The 17,500-nt window shown below is 32.8% G+C and overlaps 1 protein-coding gene across 1 annotated transcript; it reads right to left on the bottom strand.

The window, feature by feature from the left end:
• Positions 1-874: 874 nt before the first annotated feature.
• On the bottom strand, positions 875-16,016 carry LOC126829867 (ran GTPase-activating protein 1). Its single transcript, XM_050560028.2, has 17 exons — positions 15,815-16,016; positions 13,901-14,028; positions 13,303-13,362; positions 12,646-12,825; positions 11,717-11,851; positions 11,216-11,374; positions 9,938-10,051; positions 9,209-9,308; positions 8,792-8,876; positions 8,159-8,228; positions 7,110-7,247; positions 3,739-3,837; positions 3,092-3,136; positions 2,739-2,799; positions 2,233-2,321; positions 1,798-1,922; positions 875-1,255 (listed from the first exon to the last, which is right to left on the bottom strand). Exons 1-17 carry the CDS (start codon positions 15,933-15,935, stop codon positions 1,186-1,188), a joined length of 1,779 nt encoding a protein of 592 aa, XP_050415985.1. The 5' UTR covers positions 15,936-16,016; the 3' UTR covers positions 875-1,185.
• Positions 16,017-17,500: the final 1,484 nt, after the last annotated feature.

Raw genomic sequence — 17,500 nt, 5'->3', positions numbered from 1 at the left:
ATTTGGCCAAGACCATTTTTATTCCCAAATCTGTCCCCGAAAAACCTAAGCATAGAAGGGGGGAAAGTTTAGACCCAAAAGAGCAAATAAAAATCATATTCTTTTATGATGTAAATGTCTTTGAAATTTAAATATTGAACTGCAATTTAATGTTTGGTTACTTTTTTTTTTAGCCCGTGCTACGGTAGGGATTATTGAAATGGGCTTTGTCCATCCAGGATTTGTTACCAAACCATATTCTTTTTATAAAACCTCCAAGATATCTTTACGAAACTGTACACACATAGAAATTTCTTTGTGTTTCTACAGAAACAAAATTTAACTGTTTTTGACATTCAAGAGCACAAGTGGTTGATGAAGGAATCATCATGTTTTTATATCATGCTTGCACACACTGACTGCATAGAGAAGTACCAATAATCAAATACTCACGGCTGTTGGTGTGAAGTTATCCCCCCTGACAGATCAAATAACTAAATGAATCAAATGGGGGCAAGGGGTTTAACTCTTATTTTTCTGCTCCAAACGGGCTAATGGAGATGGACATGTGCCATGATATGAGGAAAATTTGCATGGCCAGCAAAGGGTGTACACAGGACCTTGGTTTGTCATCCCATCCAGACAACTAGACACTGTTTCTTGCCAGGCCCTCCATTCTGTACCACTGATCAGAGAAGACCACAATGGAAAATCACAGGGAATGTTCTCAGCCAACAGCGGGATCGAACCTCTGTCCTCTGAGCCACTGTGGCTCCCACCAGAACATATCAACCCCTTCATGAAACACCAATTCAATTCCTAAATCCCTTCATTAAAAACCATTTCAATTCAATCTTCAACCCTTCATACAGACACGATAAAACAAAAATCTAAATTTTCAATTCTTGTAATTTTTATTTTTTTCTCATGAATGATTTACTCGGTATTTATCAAGTGAAATGAACTATAATAAAATTCATCTCAGTTCAGCAATATCAAATAATTAATAACCCTAATAATTTACAATTTTATAGTATTATAAATCCTGTATTTCTGAAGAATATAGGTACCGGTAACCAAATTAGGGCATTTCTTCTTTTTTATCACAAATTTACATTTGACAGTTCATAAACACATATTTAATGTCTATCACAATGTTACACATTTGACCCAATCAAGTTCCACATATTCACATATGAAGATGAATCAGAAAGCATAAAGTGTTTGAAGAAGTTCATGTCTAGCTGTTGATGCTTTATCAAACACGGGATGTGGTCTGAAATATATAACAATTATCAACTTTAATCAAATAATGTGTACAATATTTAACAAAGAAACTGGCCCCAAGAGCTACTCATCTTGTTGTTCCTGTTCTTCGAAAAAGTCTTCAGATTCTGCCAATTCAAATCGATCGACACGAAAATTGGCATGCTCACATTGCTTATTCCTTTGACAATTGTGCGTAGATTGACGGACTTGAATGTGTGATATGACATAAGATGTGATGGATGCAATGGCCTATTACTCGGTTCCTGGACCATAGTAGCTTGTACTTGTTCCCATCCCTAGGCACTTATTACAATAAATTAATACATTGTACAGTTAGTTTGGAAAAACACACAACATTTTCCATTTTTCTGAAGAATGAAGGCACAATAACTTTCTAACTACTCTTTGAACATTTGTAAAAATAATGGAGATAATTACAAAAGAATGTATTCTAAACTGAATGATTGATATGAGAAAATCCCAACTTCTAATAATTTAGAGTTTGTAATTTACGGATCAAATGATACTGACATAGCAGATCCTACTTACTTTGAAATAAATACTTGTAATATTTCTCTGGAGAATCTAGAAACATATTCTTGTTGTATGATATGTGTTAGAACTAATAGAGGACCGGATACATCTTCTGGTGGTTTATATTTTTTATCTTCCCCCTGTAAATAAACACAATTATACATTTATAATGACCAGTTTTAATCAGTGTGTGTTTTTGAATATTGACAACATGAAATTAACTTACTTAATTGCATAACACTCACTTAGAAATCATGCCATATAATTTTTTAACACCCAATTACATACTTTTGTATTACTAACTTTCACGACATTAACTTACCTTAAATAACTTTTATATCATCAACTTAAGATTTAATAATTAATAACTGTTATACCAACAACTCAGTGTTACTTATTTTAATAACAACAATTTTTTACAACTTTACTATATTTTAAAACATTACTTACTTTTATAACACCGAGTTTTACTAGGAATGTGTTTGTAAAAAGAGAGCCAGATGAATCGGAATCTGTTAAAACTGGTTCCAATAGTTCATCTAGATAAAAACAAAAAACATATCTTTATTATCATAGCTATCATCCCTGATTAACAAAAAACATATCTATAATATCATAGCTATCATCCCTGATTAACAAAAAACATATCTTTATTATCATAGCTATCATCACTGATTAACATGTATTTCATATACTGAGAATCTAACTTAATAACATCTTTTCAGGAGGTATTTAAATGACCTAATATTCAAAAAACTTAACACAATTTGCTCATAAGTTCTCTACCAGGATTCAAGCCAGGGAGATTCTGGGTATGAGACTGTGAGTCCACTATAGCAGCCACTTATATGATTGAAGTAGTTTTTTGTTTAATCTTATGTATGGAGCTATATATATACCGTGGACTGATTAGCTACAAGTATCGATGGGTGTCATTAATATAGATATAGACTTACCTGCACATTGATTGGCTGCTTGTTTTGTTTTTTTGTCAGTTTCTGTAACAACTGTTGATATCTTAAATAAAAATACACACATCATATTTTATAAAAACATTATATATTTGCCTCAAATCAATATTACTTTATCAACTTGATAACGTTGAGAGATTACTTATCGAAATGTTGCCTTAAATACACTAGTAGCTGTATTCCGTAAGTTTGTGTTTGTTTTTATACAACACAGTTACTTTTATGATGTATTATAAAATACAACTTGTCTACCACTTTTTTTAGCAGTATTTGAGTTAGTACTGAAATGTGGTAGGAAACTCAAGATTAAGGCTAAATAAAAAAAACAGAATACTCACTCTAAATATAGTATCAACTAACTTCTCTATGTCTTTATCTTCATCCTGTTTAAATAAAATTACATGTTAATCCTATAAATTAAAGTCTCTGATTAACATTGTGGGATTATCACATTCCTTACAAACAACAAGATTGTAAAAGTTGGAATTGTAAAAGGTATATCAGTCCAAAAGACATTCTTTGCTACAATCTTTTGATGGGTCTCTTTTTAATACGATTTAATCCAAACTGGTATAAAGATAATCTTCCATTGATATTTTTTTCATTGTAATTAAATAATCATATTAGCATTATAGTGTGGATTAGGCAGTTGAAAAGATAACGCACAGACTTTAATACTCAAACATTTTGAAGACCATACAATAAGTTTCTGAAAAGTGGCAGACTTATTCATCAACACACTTAAAAAAAAAAATTTTTTTATTGATTTTTTCATACTGGTGATTCCTCAAACAATTTATACAGACCCTTATAACAAGGAAAGAAAATAAAACATGTTTCAGAAAATTTCAACCAATATTCAGTGAAAGAAGGAAAGAAATGCAATTTAACATCCAGTCGACAAAAAACAGGTCATTTCAGGCCTAACACATGGTACAATTTGATTTCAAAATATCATAAATGATGAATAAAAATCTGTAGTTACCCCAAGTTCATGTTTGATAGCCACACCACGTTCATCACCCATCTGTTGTAGTTTAGTTGGAGATGGAAATGCCAAGAAATCAGCTGCCGAAACTTTTATCTACAATTACAGATACCAATATAAATGAAATGAAATAGGGTTTAACATCCTACTGATTTGCTCTGACTGGGCTAATGAAGACGGGCATACACCATGCAGTGTGCTATGAAGGAAATTGTACTGGGTTAGCAGCCTTTTGTCAAATACCAACTGTCAATGCACTTTTGGCATACACAGGACCTGGATTTTTTTTTGTCCCATCCAATCAACTATACACGGTTCCTTGCCAGATCCTTTGTTCTGCATCATTGACATGGCGAAACCATGCTAGAAAACTAGTGAGGAACTTTCCAGGCCAACATCTAGCATGGGACCTCTTGGTTAGTGATCAAGTGCCCTACTCTGTGAGCCACCATGGCTCCCGAGAAGTCCATAAAGGTGGGCATATTTTATTCCTTTGAAGGTTAACAGTAGTGTTACATACAAGACACTATACACCGATCAAGGGCAACAACCCATGAAGCGATTATCAGACTTCCGGTTAAATAAAGTCACCTCCCCGCGGAACTGACGAACTGTGGTCAGCCGGTAAGCGCCGATATGGACAAATCAAGCACGGCCAGAGGGACACATCCATATTGACTAAAGCAGTTAAGAAATCTTTGGACACTCTGTAACTAATACAAACGACACAGCAAAATTCATCAGTTTAAGAGAATTTATGTGTTCAACATGTAGGAGAATTTAGAATGGACTGCAGCATTTCCACAAAATCCTACTGTTAAGGTTTCTGCCATCAATACACACAACATCCTCCCAGTCATGTCTTTGACAGGCCCCAAGCAGACGTAAAGGTTTTTCTCAACTTACTCCATGATCAATCTGATTAAAACACAGATCCTATTTCGTTTCGTTTTAAGAGTTCAAAATTTAGCTTTACGTGTCTTTACTACACTAGGATCTGAAAGAATTGTTATATAACCTGCATTCTGGATGATGTGAGGGATTAGCCAATGAAGAAGGTCTGTTTCGGCAAGTTTTTGGCATGAGGTGCACGGAACTGTGGGTAACCCACTAGAAACACCAATGCCGATTGGTTAATCAAATATATACCGACAAAGGGTCATATAACCTCTGATGTGACCTTCCACTACAACTGGTCAGATCTTCATGTAGTAGAGGCCATCGACACCGAAATATAGATCTGTATTTTAAACAGATTGCTCCATGATTTAAACTGTGGACAATATAGTTGAGAGATCAATACCTAAATCACTCTGATTCTGAATCAAGTCTAGAGGTACATTAAGAAACAATTGATAACAAATATCTTTTTTGCTTGTTTTTATAATTTTAACTAAAATCTTTATTTACATAAAAATTGTAAAGGTAAAGTTAAAAATATAGAGACAAAATAAACATTCTATCATACCTGTAGCAGTAAGCACTATTATTATGGACAAACAATAAGGTTAACGACTAGTACAATACACAGAATAAACAAAATTCATTAAATGGAAGTTCCTATTTGGTGTTAAAGATATTATTAAATTTATAATTGTTTAATAAATATATATTTTGAAAAATATATAAATAAATATTTATAATTCTGTCCACTAACACAGAATTTCTAAGGAAAAGTAAATTTAAGTGAAGATAAAATTTTCCAAACATTGAAAGGAAATTAACATAGTATTGCCAGGCAACAAATAGATTAACCCACAAGTCACTTTTTGAAAAGAAATTTTAAGTTTTCATAAACATAAAACTGAAAGGTGAAACTGAGTTTCGACAGGGTTCCTTCATTAGGACTAGCTGAACAATTTCAACAAGTTTGAAAAAAAAATCTAAAAACTTGGTAGTAGAATGTCCACAAGATTGTGATGACAGGGGAAGTAACTCGTATGAACAATCCTAGCATGTTTAAAAAATATCTCAGAAAAGTCTGATGTCTAGAGCATTTACAAGCTTTCAGTGACAGCAACTATGCAAAAATTAGTTTTGTGGAATGGAGACAGAGAAAGAAATGGAGTATAACATCCACTGGACATGAACTAGATGATTTTGGGACTAATATATGGTACAGGTTTTTTTCATGTTTATCCATGTGAAATTTTGGTGGGACAGGTAATCCCACAATTCTATACTACCGGTATACATAAGTTAAAATGATTCCTGTTTTAAAACTGGTGCAACACTTAATGGGCAATACACAAACAAAAAATAGTATTGAGTATAAAACCATATCCAAGTCAAGGACAATAATGTCTTAAGAAGAAACGCATTTTTAATAGCTAGTATGCACAAACCAATTAGCCTGTTACTTCTGACAAATACTATTAAAAAGTCAAATTTCTAAAACAGAAAGAATATGAAATGAATGGTTAATATTAAATGCTTGACTCTTTCCATCATGAAAATGAGACCTGCTCTGTCTGTGTGCTAATGTTCAAATCCCTCGATTTATGTTCTGTGTGAAACAGGTCAACAAATCATTCAATCAAGTTCACCCCACAATATCAAGGTTTTGTTTGTAATGGAAGCCATAGAAATGAAAAACAACCGGTGGTTATCACAATATAAGAACACTATAGATTAGAATCACAGTATGAGTTTATGCATGGTATTGCTCCAAGCTTGTATTAATTAATTAATAAAAGATTTCTTAAACAATCAACACATCAGGATACATTTAACTTCTTCAATTCTTCTGTTAGATCAAGACTATCGTTTAAATCCTGCAAGACAGCGAAAAAAATAGAATTAAAATTTTATATTCTAAGCCTAGTTAGCTTTAATATTTTATAAATCATTATATAAATATTTACAAAATTCTCTACGACCAAATAAATTATGATTCCTTTATTTGTTTTACTTTTTGGTGTCTTGCAGGATACATGTCGTCTTAACATACAGAAAGAATTTATGCTATCGCATCAGAACAAAAAATACCACATACCTGGAATTAAGGCCATACAAAAGAAATATTCTGGTTCTCAACCAACCCTTACCAAAAATCTGATGTGGAAGGGGCATTTTAATTATTTTTCAAAGGATTGTTAAACTTCCCATTTTGAGCCACTACATTTATCACATCATGTTAACAGGAATGTATGATTATCCAGTATCATTTTTGATTCTCAGTGTTTATTATTCTCAGTGAGTGATAAATGAGTCACATTTCTGGATTTATTTAAATAACTGGTGTCCGGTTTTAAAACCAGGCCGTGCAGATTTTTTTAAGTGATGCAGAATTATCTGAGAATCAGAATATTTTTTTGTATCACACTGACAAACCCAAGGCTTTCAATACCCATGTTATAAACACTCACCTGTTTTTGTGGGGTAATTGATGGATCTTTAGGTTTTTGTGGGGTAACTGATTTATCTTTATTTATTTGTATTTCTGAATCTTGAATTTCATCTATATCTTCATATTCATCATCATCATCATCATCATCTTCTTCTTCCTGTATAAGACAATATTTAATATTTCAATGTCTTTAAAAATTGTACACTAAAATTTATTGCTCAGTCAACATTAAAGATGCTGCACATGTGGTGCTCGGAACCAAAAATAGTATAACTCTGAAGGCCCTAAGTAGTCACCAACCTTGAACAGACAAATGTCAAGTCACAAATATTAGTATAGATTTATTCACATGGCAAGTCTAAAATCAACTCTCTACAACACTGGATGCCTGAGATAAAATGGATTACAACACCCACGAGATTTAAAAAGTTACTACGATAACGAACAATCTGTGCTAGATCTCGTTAAACATTTCAACACTCATAACTTCACTCAGAATAAAGTAATATGAATGAAATTTTCAACATATTCATTTTTCATTATCTATATTAGAATTATTATAAAAAGAACAGCCCTGCTCTTTATATAAATCTTCCATAATGCATCTTTAATATCCTCTTTCAATTTTTCCTGGTCAACAACTTTATTAGAGTAATATGGAATTATGTCAATGAAATTGTCTGATGATTGGTTTAGGGAGGCCTTCTTGGTAAAGATGACATTTTTGATTAAGAACTGGAAGCTATATCAACACAATATTTCAACAATTTTAAGACTAACATAGTACCATGATCATTGAAAGACAAGGGAGGGAACTTTGCCTTGTTTCCAACTACTCTTCCTAGAATTATAATCACCAAGTGTACAAAGAGAGTTAGAAATGGGGTTTAACTTTCACTCAACACACACTAGCTCATTTCAGGGCTAACATGTGGTTCAATTTGTTTTCAATAATTAGCTTTCGCATAGAGGTCTTTAGCAATGGGAGGTAACCAAGAGGACCGAGACAGACATATGATAGAAAAGAAGTGATATATGTGTGAAGTATGTTAATTAATTAGTAATTACCTCTTCTTCTTCTCCTTCTTCCTCTCCATCACCGTCATCATCTTCTTCATCATCTGAACCTTCATCATCACTTTAACAATAACAAAAAAAATAGGTATATTCATACTTGTGGAGGGAAGACATTTCGAAATAATATTCCTTTTATTATACTTGTCTGTTTTTCCCAAAGTAATTTATAAATTTGACATTTTACAAATGAAATTCTAAGGCTATTATGTCATTGAAGCAACAGAGCTAACCTGTTTCAAAACTGTGTGGGGAACTTAAAATTATTAAATTATGGCATGCCCAAACACTAAATCCTAATATAAATGTAGTATATATTGATATAAATGTAGTTTATTGATGTAAATGTAGTTTATTGATATAAATGTAGTATATTGATATAAATGTAGTTTATTGATATAAATGTAGTTTATTGAAATAAATGTAGTTTATTGATATAAATGTAGTTTATTGATATAAATGTAGTATATATTGATATAAATGTAGTTTATTGATATGAATGTAGTTTATTGATATGAATGTAGTTTATTGATATAAATGTAGTTTATTGATATAAATGTAGTTTATTGATATAAATGTAGTTTATTGATATAAATGTAGAATAATGATATAAATGTAGTTTATTACCTAAGAGAAGCTAATATATCCTCTTTATTCATAGCTTCAAATAATCCTTTAATAACTGCACAACCTCCTTCTCCAAACTGATTAGCTAAAAACATAACAAATAGCAAAATAATATACATAATTCTAATTTACTGGTAAATATAACCTAATTTATTGATAAACTGAACTATATTACCTACTTTGTTAAACAGTACCTAATTTTAAATCAATGCCAAAGTTGAACAATACTTGTTAAGAAAGTATCTACAAGTGGTAGTCATTTTGTTTACTAAATTTTAGTTCTATCTGTAGTAAGATTCCAACTTCAAAAAGCAAAAAAAAACCACATCAAACTTAATGATTAACAGAAAAAGAAAACACTATTATTTCAACTCAAATCAAAGTGATTTTAACTAGCACAAAAGAATCTACAATTACCATCTAAATCTATTTTTACTAGATGTTCTTTTTTTTCTATAGATTCTATAATACTGTTAGCACCAGCTTGTTTTATTTCATTACCAGATAATATCAACTCCTGTAAAAAATATACTACATAGTATCAACTCTTGTAATAGACATACTAAATAATAGTTAAAATCAGTCAAAGTATCACGACATGGTGAGTATGATTCTGCATACCAGAAGGTTTCCAGTTCGATCCCAGAGTTGGCAAAGAAAATTTTATGGCAAAGACAAGTGTCTAGTTGTTTGCAGGGGACAAAAACCTTGGCCCACCAGTGTACTTGTTGGCGTGTTTGTAAAAGAACCCTTTGCAGTTGGAATTTGATAAAGAACAGGAGGCAATGTTACTGTCTGCGCTTAATTTTTCCTCACCACTGCATGACATTTGTCAGAACAGGGAAAAAGTCAATTGGGGGAAGCACAGACTTACTAATATGGGTTATTGCCCGGGTTGAGGTCAAACATAGTTCGTGAGACAGGCAGTTGTGTGTCTTACAGCACATCAAAGTGGGTTCTATGCAAAGCTCATGGGGCAAAAACCACTGGCAAATTTTGGGACGATTTTAATGCTAGAGATGCCTAAAACTGGACCATTTGACAATTATTGCAGAGGCACCATCCTGGTAAATCTGAAATAAACTGGTAAAGACAAATGAAATTATGTCGGCTTCTTACCAAGTTTGTTATTTAAATCCATTTTACCTTAAGTTTATTGTTATTTTCTGTCAAAACTTTGGCTATTTCCACTGCTCCAGCATTACGTATTAAACAATCACCAAAATTTATAACTTCAAGATTTTCTAATTTAGGTAGAACCTAAAAAATCAACAAAATTAATTAATACCTTCCAAACACAATTCAGTAATCATTTAAAGAAAATAAGATACAATGGCAGAAGAATTATAACAAAAGAATTGTTTAACATCATAAGTGGAATGATATATATAGGATAAAGTAATGATGCATCATTTACATTTTTAGCTAAAGAGAGAGAGAAATGGGATTTAACTAGGTCATTTCGGGACTAACATATGGTTTAATTTTATTTCAATAATTCGCTTGCACGTAGGGGTCTTTAGCAGTGGGAGGAAACCAGAGTACCCGGAGAAAACCCACAAGGTTGGACATGCGACCCTACTCCTTGTCACGTACAACCAGGGATTCAAAACCACACCAGTTGACTCAATGACAGGCTTTATGATACAGCGCGCACATGCTAACCATTCGACCATCCAACCCTCCCTTTTTAGCTAAAAGATCAGATTTCTCACAGCTTAATCCATGCTAATATGTATTGAGATTGATTATGTAACATTCAAAGGACTTATCCATAACAGGTGGAAACTGGGCTTGAAAAAATTCAAGGTTTTATCACAGTTCATATCAGGATTCAAATTCAAGAAAACTCTTATCACTCAAAATGTTCCAAACTGAAGGATTGCTACTGAGTAACATAGAACTGAGATTTGTCACTGATCTACCTGCAACAGTAACTAACGGCATTTGAGCAGAATCGTGATGTAATCAGTTGTCTTGATTGGTCCAGCCAGATGTCTCTATGTGATAGTCACTATTTGTGGATTTGAGAGAATGGAATTCTGGAACATTCAATCAGGTTTCCCCCATAAGATTGAGAGAGAGAGAAAGAGAGAGAGAGAGAGTGAGAGAGAGAGAGTAAGAGAGAGAGAGGGAGAGAGAGATGGGGTTTAACAATCACTTGACACAAACTAGGTAATTTCGGGATGAACATGGTTCAATTCTATCTAATAATTCCCTTGCGCACAGGCGTCTTTAGCAGTGGGAGGAAACAGGAGGACTCGGAGGAACTCATGAGCTTGGACAGGCAACCTCACTCGTCATGTACAAGCGAGGAATCGAAACCATGCCACTGGACTCAATGACAGACCGTATAATCCAATGCGCACATGTTGTTAACCCTTCGGCCACCCATCCCCACCTGTTGATTGAACTTATTAATACCTGTGCAATATGTTTGGCTCCCTTTTCTGTGAGTGTATTATCATTTAAATTGAGTATTTTTAAACCAGTATTTGTCATAAGTGCATCTGCCAATGCTGATATTCCTGGTGCATTAATTCCATTCTGTGGCATTGAAATATTTTCTAAAGTTCCTAATTTCTGAAATATATAATTTATTATATAATATAAGTTTTAGCAACAAGAGAAACAATTTGTGATTCCTCAGAAGTTGTCTGTGAAGATAAAACATTATTTAACCAGGAGGATATTGATGACTCGGACATAATCTGTAGGAATTAACGATTACACCGTTGGGTCCTTTATATGGCATTTAAGTAATTCATAGGTAATATCACATTTATATGGATAAAAATTACATTTGTTTTCTTATACTAGCCTAGCAATGTTTCGACAATATTACTGTTGTCTTTATAAAGCGTAATCCTTTAGCATCAAGATTATCTGAGACAATTTTTTTTAAAATTCCCATTTCCAACTTACCTTGAATACTTGTGAAAGAGCCTTTGTTCCTTCATTCTCCAATCTGTTCCGACCAGAAACAAAAACTTTTAAAGCCAGGGGGTTGCCTGTTGATAAACTGTTTTCATAACATTCTGTTAAACACTTAGCTAACATCTGAAATATAAAAATAACCAACCAATCATCATTCCATAAGACTTAAGTCATCGGACGGTCCTGGATATCGGTGGAAAAATAAAAATTAATACAAAAACGTTTATGAGATATGTTCAGGAATTAAAATGATATTCCAAATATTTCTTTCTATGTAAAACAATAAAATGATTGAAGTTAACGCGAGACTGATTTGCATTTTGTCAGCAAATATCAAACCCACACTAATATCTACTCAGATTGATTTCTGTCAAGAGAGAGAAATGGGGTTTAATGTCCATTTGACACAAACTAGGTCATTTTGAAACTAACGCATGGTTCAATTTTATTTCAATAATTCGCTTGCGCATAGTGGTCTTGAGCAGTGGGAGGAAACCGGATGACCTAGATAAACCCAACGAGGTTGGATAGGCAACCCTCCTCCTTGTCACATACAACCGGGGATTCGAAACCCCGTCAGTTGACTCAATGAGAGACCTTATGATACAGAGCGCACATGTTAACCATTCGGCCATCCAACCACTCCATCAAGAAAAACAAGCGAGAAGAGGGGAAATAGAAAAAGTAAAGTGTATCATTGACACAAGGGGCAGCAATGATCAATACAGAAATTCAATTTTTACAATATAGCAGACATTCAATTTTTACAATATAGCATACAATGTTCATTTCACTACAACTCCCTGAACTTCAAGCAATGTGAGTTTTTGTTTGTATTAATTATTTGGATGTTCCAATTCCATTCTTGTAGAGAGAATGACACCTGGCTAACCAAAACTAAAAAACATAACTATTACCTTTCCACCGGTGATTCCTAGACCATTGTTGTTAAGTTTCAGTACTTGTAATGTGTAACAACTTTTACTGGGTAAAAAGTCTACTAAACCATTCATAGCATTGGGACCGAATGCATTATCACTGAGATCTAGCTCCACTAACTGGGCACCGGCAGCCATTATTCCAGCTCCCAAATGTTTCTACAAATATTTAAACATAAATGAACCACTTCTCAATGATTTGAAGAGTTAATACAGCTAATTAATATCTGTTAACTATTATTGTTTATCAGAATTAAAGAACACAGTATTGACTGACTGACAGACTAAAATGAGATAAAATTAAACTTTCATAAAACTAAAACAATAAATACAGTTAAATTATAACAACTGTAAATTAATATTTTTCACATGTCTAAACAGCTCATTAATCAACAACATTGTTGATTGTACATATACATGTATTAATATATTTCACCCATGATATGTCTCATTTGTACATTAGGGTTTTGTTTGAAAACGACTTGTGAAATTTTGTTGAAACATTGCAGTGATTGCACCCATACTCAGTGTTTAAGAACACTTAAAAATATATTTTCAAAATTGGGTAATTATAAAAATTTTCATATATATATATATTAAATCAATGTCCTGGTATATCGTAATAAAACAACTTACTAGTGCCTGGGGTATTTCTGTTTTTAATCTACCTGTAAACATATCACTCCATAAAGCTTTCTGAAATATATTAAAAATTTGGTTAGAATATATTCCCCATTTCAGAATATTCTTTTCATTTAATTATAGCACTATATGTTGAATTTGATAAGATTTTATTGTGATCTCAAGCTCATGTTTCTTTCTGCTGTATTTATGCCATCTTTAATATCTTGTAATTGTCTGTCAACATTGAACAATAATTCATTTGTATCCACAGATATTAATACATTTTTTGTTTTAAGCATCTAGATTACTCTTTAAGAACCATTTTCAGTTCTAATGTTAATTTTTAAATTATGAAAATGATTATTAAATATCTGTGGCATTATGTCTTCAATCAAGACAGACAGATAGGACTCAACACAACTCAGATTATTTTGGGGCTAACATATCGTTCAATTTTATTTCAATAATTTGACTGCGCATAGGGGTCTTGAGCAATGGCAGGTAACTGGATAACACAGAGAAACCAACAAGGTTGGACAGGCGACTGTGATAATAAACCATTCCGCCACCCCACACCTTCTACAATATCAGTTGTATGTCATAAGTTTACCTCAAATTCTGGATGTTTTTTCAGGGCTTCTCCAACTGCTGCAGCAGCATCTATACCTAGGGTATTTCCCTCTAACCGAAGTGCTTTCATATTATCAAAGCTTTCAATGGCCTCAACAAGTGCTTTGGCTACAAAAAAAATTTGATCAGATTAATAAAAGTTAACATAAAAGTTGGAGGCCAGGGGCCTGTTTAACGAAATTATAACTAAGATTATTAGATAAAATCCAAATTTTAATAATTTGATTGGATAATATTAGATTGATTTTAGTGCTTAGCCAATCAAAATTGGGGTATCTACTAAAATTTGGATTTTATCTTTAGTTGAAATTTCGTGAAACAGGGCCCTGAATTGTCAGGGTTATAGTCTTAGATTGTTATTATCAATGGAAAGATAACTTGGTAAAACACTCTTGTGAAATTTACGATTTAAAAATGTTGATTGAGCTAGGATTTTACAAAATCCCATTCCATTTTATAAATGTGAACATTAACTGGTGGATAACTCAGTGATTTGCAATCTAAATATTTTGGAGTTAATGAGAGTTTGCTTAATCATGACCCACCAATAAACAATCCCTGTAAATTTGAAATAAAATTTGTATTTTGTAAGTCTGAAATTGTGGACGATAAATACAAATGATGACTACATGGGTCGATAAAAGATTTTAAAAACTTTTAATTACATTTATTTTCCTGTTAAAAATGATCAAGATACATGTAGCATGCTACCATTACTTTCATAAAACAAAGTATTTGCTGTATTCCATGCACATGTGATTGTGACAGGTATCAATAATCAAATCAATGAAGAATGACAATTTTAAGGTCCTAATTCCATATTTTAATCAACCACACTACAGTCACTCACTAGGCCTATGTGATTGTGATAATTAATAATAATAATAATATTAATAATGAGGTTTTATATACGGTAGCGTCTTCTCCATGTTGACCTCAGAAAGCTTTAGTACCGTACGGTTTTAAATTGATTAAAGGTCTATTGATTCTTGATCTATTGTGGAAGGATATTCCATAATCTAGGACGAGTTAAAGGGCCTGTATATCTTGGAACAACTACTGTGACTGTTTATTAAACATACATTTATGCAAGAGCTAAATCTGTCTATTGCAGGTCTTTCTTTAGGCCTACAATGTTATCTAAATTATTATTATATTAATTAGACATTAATTAACCTATCCAGACCCTAATCAACTCTAGATGGTATCGCTAGCCTGCGATCTTTAGTGGATTATGAGCCGATTTACTGCATAACTTTCCTTCACGATTTAACGATTAAATGGATTATCAAGACTAAGCTGTTTATCGTACTGTCTTTAGTAATGATGATTGAGGCTAGGCTGAAATCTCAATCGCTTAGTTCTCGGTTCATAGTGGATCAATTTGAATGCAATTTTCAGCAAATTGCCTAAACATTATCTAGTTTTTAACTATTAATGTGAGAACTGCCAACTTGTTATCGAATCTCCCATAATGTATAATGTATTTTTAACTTTATTTAATATTATTATGTATCTAGCCTAATCACTGCCCTAATAAAAGAGCTTTGTCCTCCTAATTTCTTATTAATAATGTCCTAGGCATAACTATAACCTCTAAATATACACATGTGATAAGCAAAATGATCGAATAAATAAATAAGAATGAATGAAAAATTAATAAAACGTTTATTACATGTTGGGTAGTCTAATTACTATTGAGAAATGGTTATATAAATATTACTATCCTGATAGAATAAATAAAGAAAGAATGAATGAAAAATTAATAAAACGTTTATTATACGTGGGTAGCCTAATTACTTTATGAGAACCGGTAATGTAATGGCAACGCCAATAATAAATATTATATTTACTAATTTAGGCCTATTATAATATTAATAATTAATATACTGACCATCTTCAGCCGTGTTGAGTTTAAAAGTGGCATCTTTTCTTTTATAAACCAGTTCTGTGCTGGATTCAACGGTTGTGCCAGCTAACTGTTCTGTCAATTTGTCGACCGAATCGGAGGCCATTGTAATATTATAAATTTTAAACGAACTTTCTGGTCCAACCACTCAAAGAATGGCGGTCTCTTTCCCCGTTGTAAACTTCCGGTGTCTGTGGCGGGAGACTTGAAAATCAAAACTTCTTACACGTGGTTTGGTCTCGATTAACTAGTACATATGTCTCATAAAACTACTTGGCGGTGTTTCCCAAAGCCCCCAAAATGGTGATGGAGAGATGGCGGATGGCGGGGGGGAGGGGCAATAAAAATGTTCATATTTTAAAGAGAGAGATGGGAGGGGAGGGGTAGAGAGAGCGAGTTTAACGTCCACTCGATCCAAACCAGGTCATTTCGGGGCTAAACATAATATGGTACAATTTTATTTCCATAATAGTCTCTATAAACTATAGCGCATTGTCCGGGCATTAATTAGCGCCAGCGATTGCAGGAGAGGTGTTTTCTGAGCACATTAGTGACACAACACTTTTGACTGGTCTGACAAAGCCCCAATCTGTTTCACAGAGAATTACGAGTCTCGTATAATATCTCTGTCATAGATGACTGCCTTAACACGTGCTGTCACAGCACGCGGTGTGAATCATTGGCTGAATGGCGCGTGCATTGTTTACATATAACTGCTTCGGAGAGAATGCTGCATTTTAGTCATTTTAATACCCATTTACACTAAATCGGAAATAATTTTTAACTACTAATACGTCAAACGCCTTTATTTATTTTTCCAATATATACAAAAAATGTTTTAGAATTTAATTTGTCGCAGGAAAAAAGTTAATATTTCTAGTTCATTAAGCCGCATCAATGTCATCCTTATCAGTGATTGTCGCGGCCAAGCAAATATTCACTGCGGATCAGTGTGACAAAGCCCGATAAACTGGTTAGGGCAGCAAACAGATAACGACATAAGATGCGACCCGCAGACCCAGTTGACTTGGAGTTTGAGATATGTTTATTTTTACAATAAAATGCCAGTTACAGTAAAATATTACAATAAAATTTAAAATGTTACAATAAAATTTAAAATGCTACAAATAAAATTTAAAATGTTACAATTTATTATGTTAGTTACAAAAATAAAGTATACCGGATAACTTTTTCCAAAAGGATGTCTGTGTCGACGAGTATCCGTCATCTTATATTTGCCACCGAAAAACAGCTAGAATTATTAAAAGCAACAAAAACATGGTATATGGATGCAACATTCAAAGTAGTCTGAAAACCATTTACGCAACTCTCTTCGTGGATTTGTCAGATCAGGGGCCTACACCAAGCAGTTACCATTGTACTGTTTGATGTCTAAACGCAGAACTAGAGATTATAGAAAGGTAAATCAATTTAAACCAATATAGTTAAATGGACATAAAACCAATATATAATCAACTTAAAACCAATATATAATATATCAACGTTAAATCTATATATTTATAAAACCAGCAACATAAAACTAATATATAATATTAATATTTTTGTCATTTCATTTTAGGTGTTTTAGGCCATATGGGAATTGTGCGGGGATGACTACGGTTGCAGATTCCGAAAGTGGAATCAATGTGTTTCACAGAGAATTACGAGTCT

Source organism: Patella vulgata, chromosome 8 (genome assembly GCF_932274485.2).
Source record: "Patella vulgata chromosome 8, xgPatVulg1.2, whole genome shotgun sequence".
Taxonomy (NCBI): Eukaryota; Metazoa; Mollusca; class Gastropoda; family Patellidae; genus Patella; species Patella vulgata.
This window is presented reverse-complemented; position numbering and strand designations above follow the sequence as displayed.

Bases quoted from the DNA above. Each gene is read 5' to 3' on its own strand.
- LOC126829867 (XM_050560028.2), bottom strand. From the start codon at position 15,935: ATGGCCTCCGATTCGGTCGACAAATTGACAGAACAGTTAGCTGGCACA. The intron at 3,838-7,109 runs GTGAGTGTTTAT...CTGTAATTGTAG, and splicing joins CAATTACCCCACAAAAACAG to ATAAAAGTTTCGGCAGCTGA. The intron at 2,322-2,738 runs GTAAGTCTATAT...GTTTTTATCTAG, and splicing joins AGCAGCCAATCAATGTGCAG to ATGAACTATTGGAACCAGTT.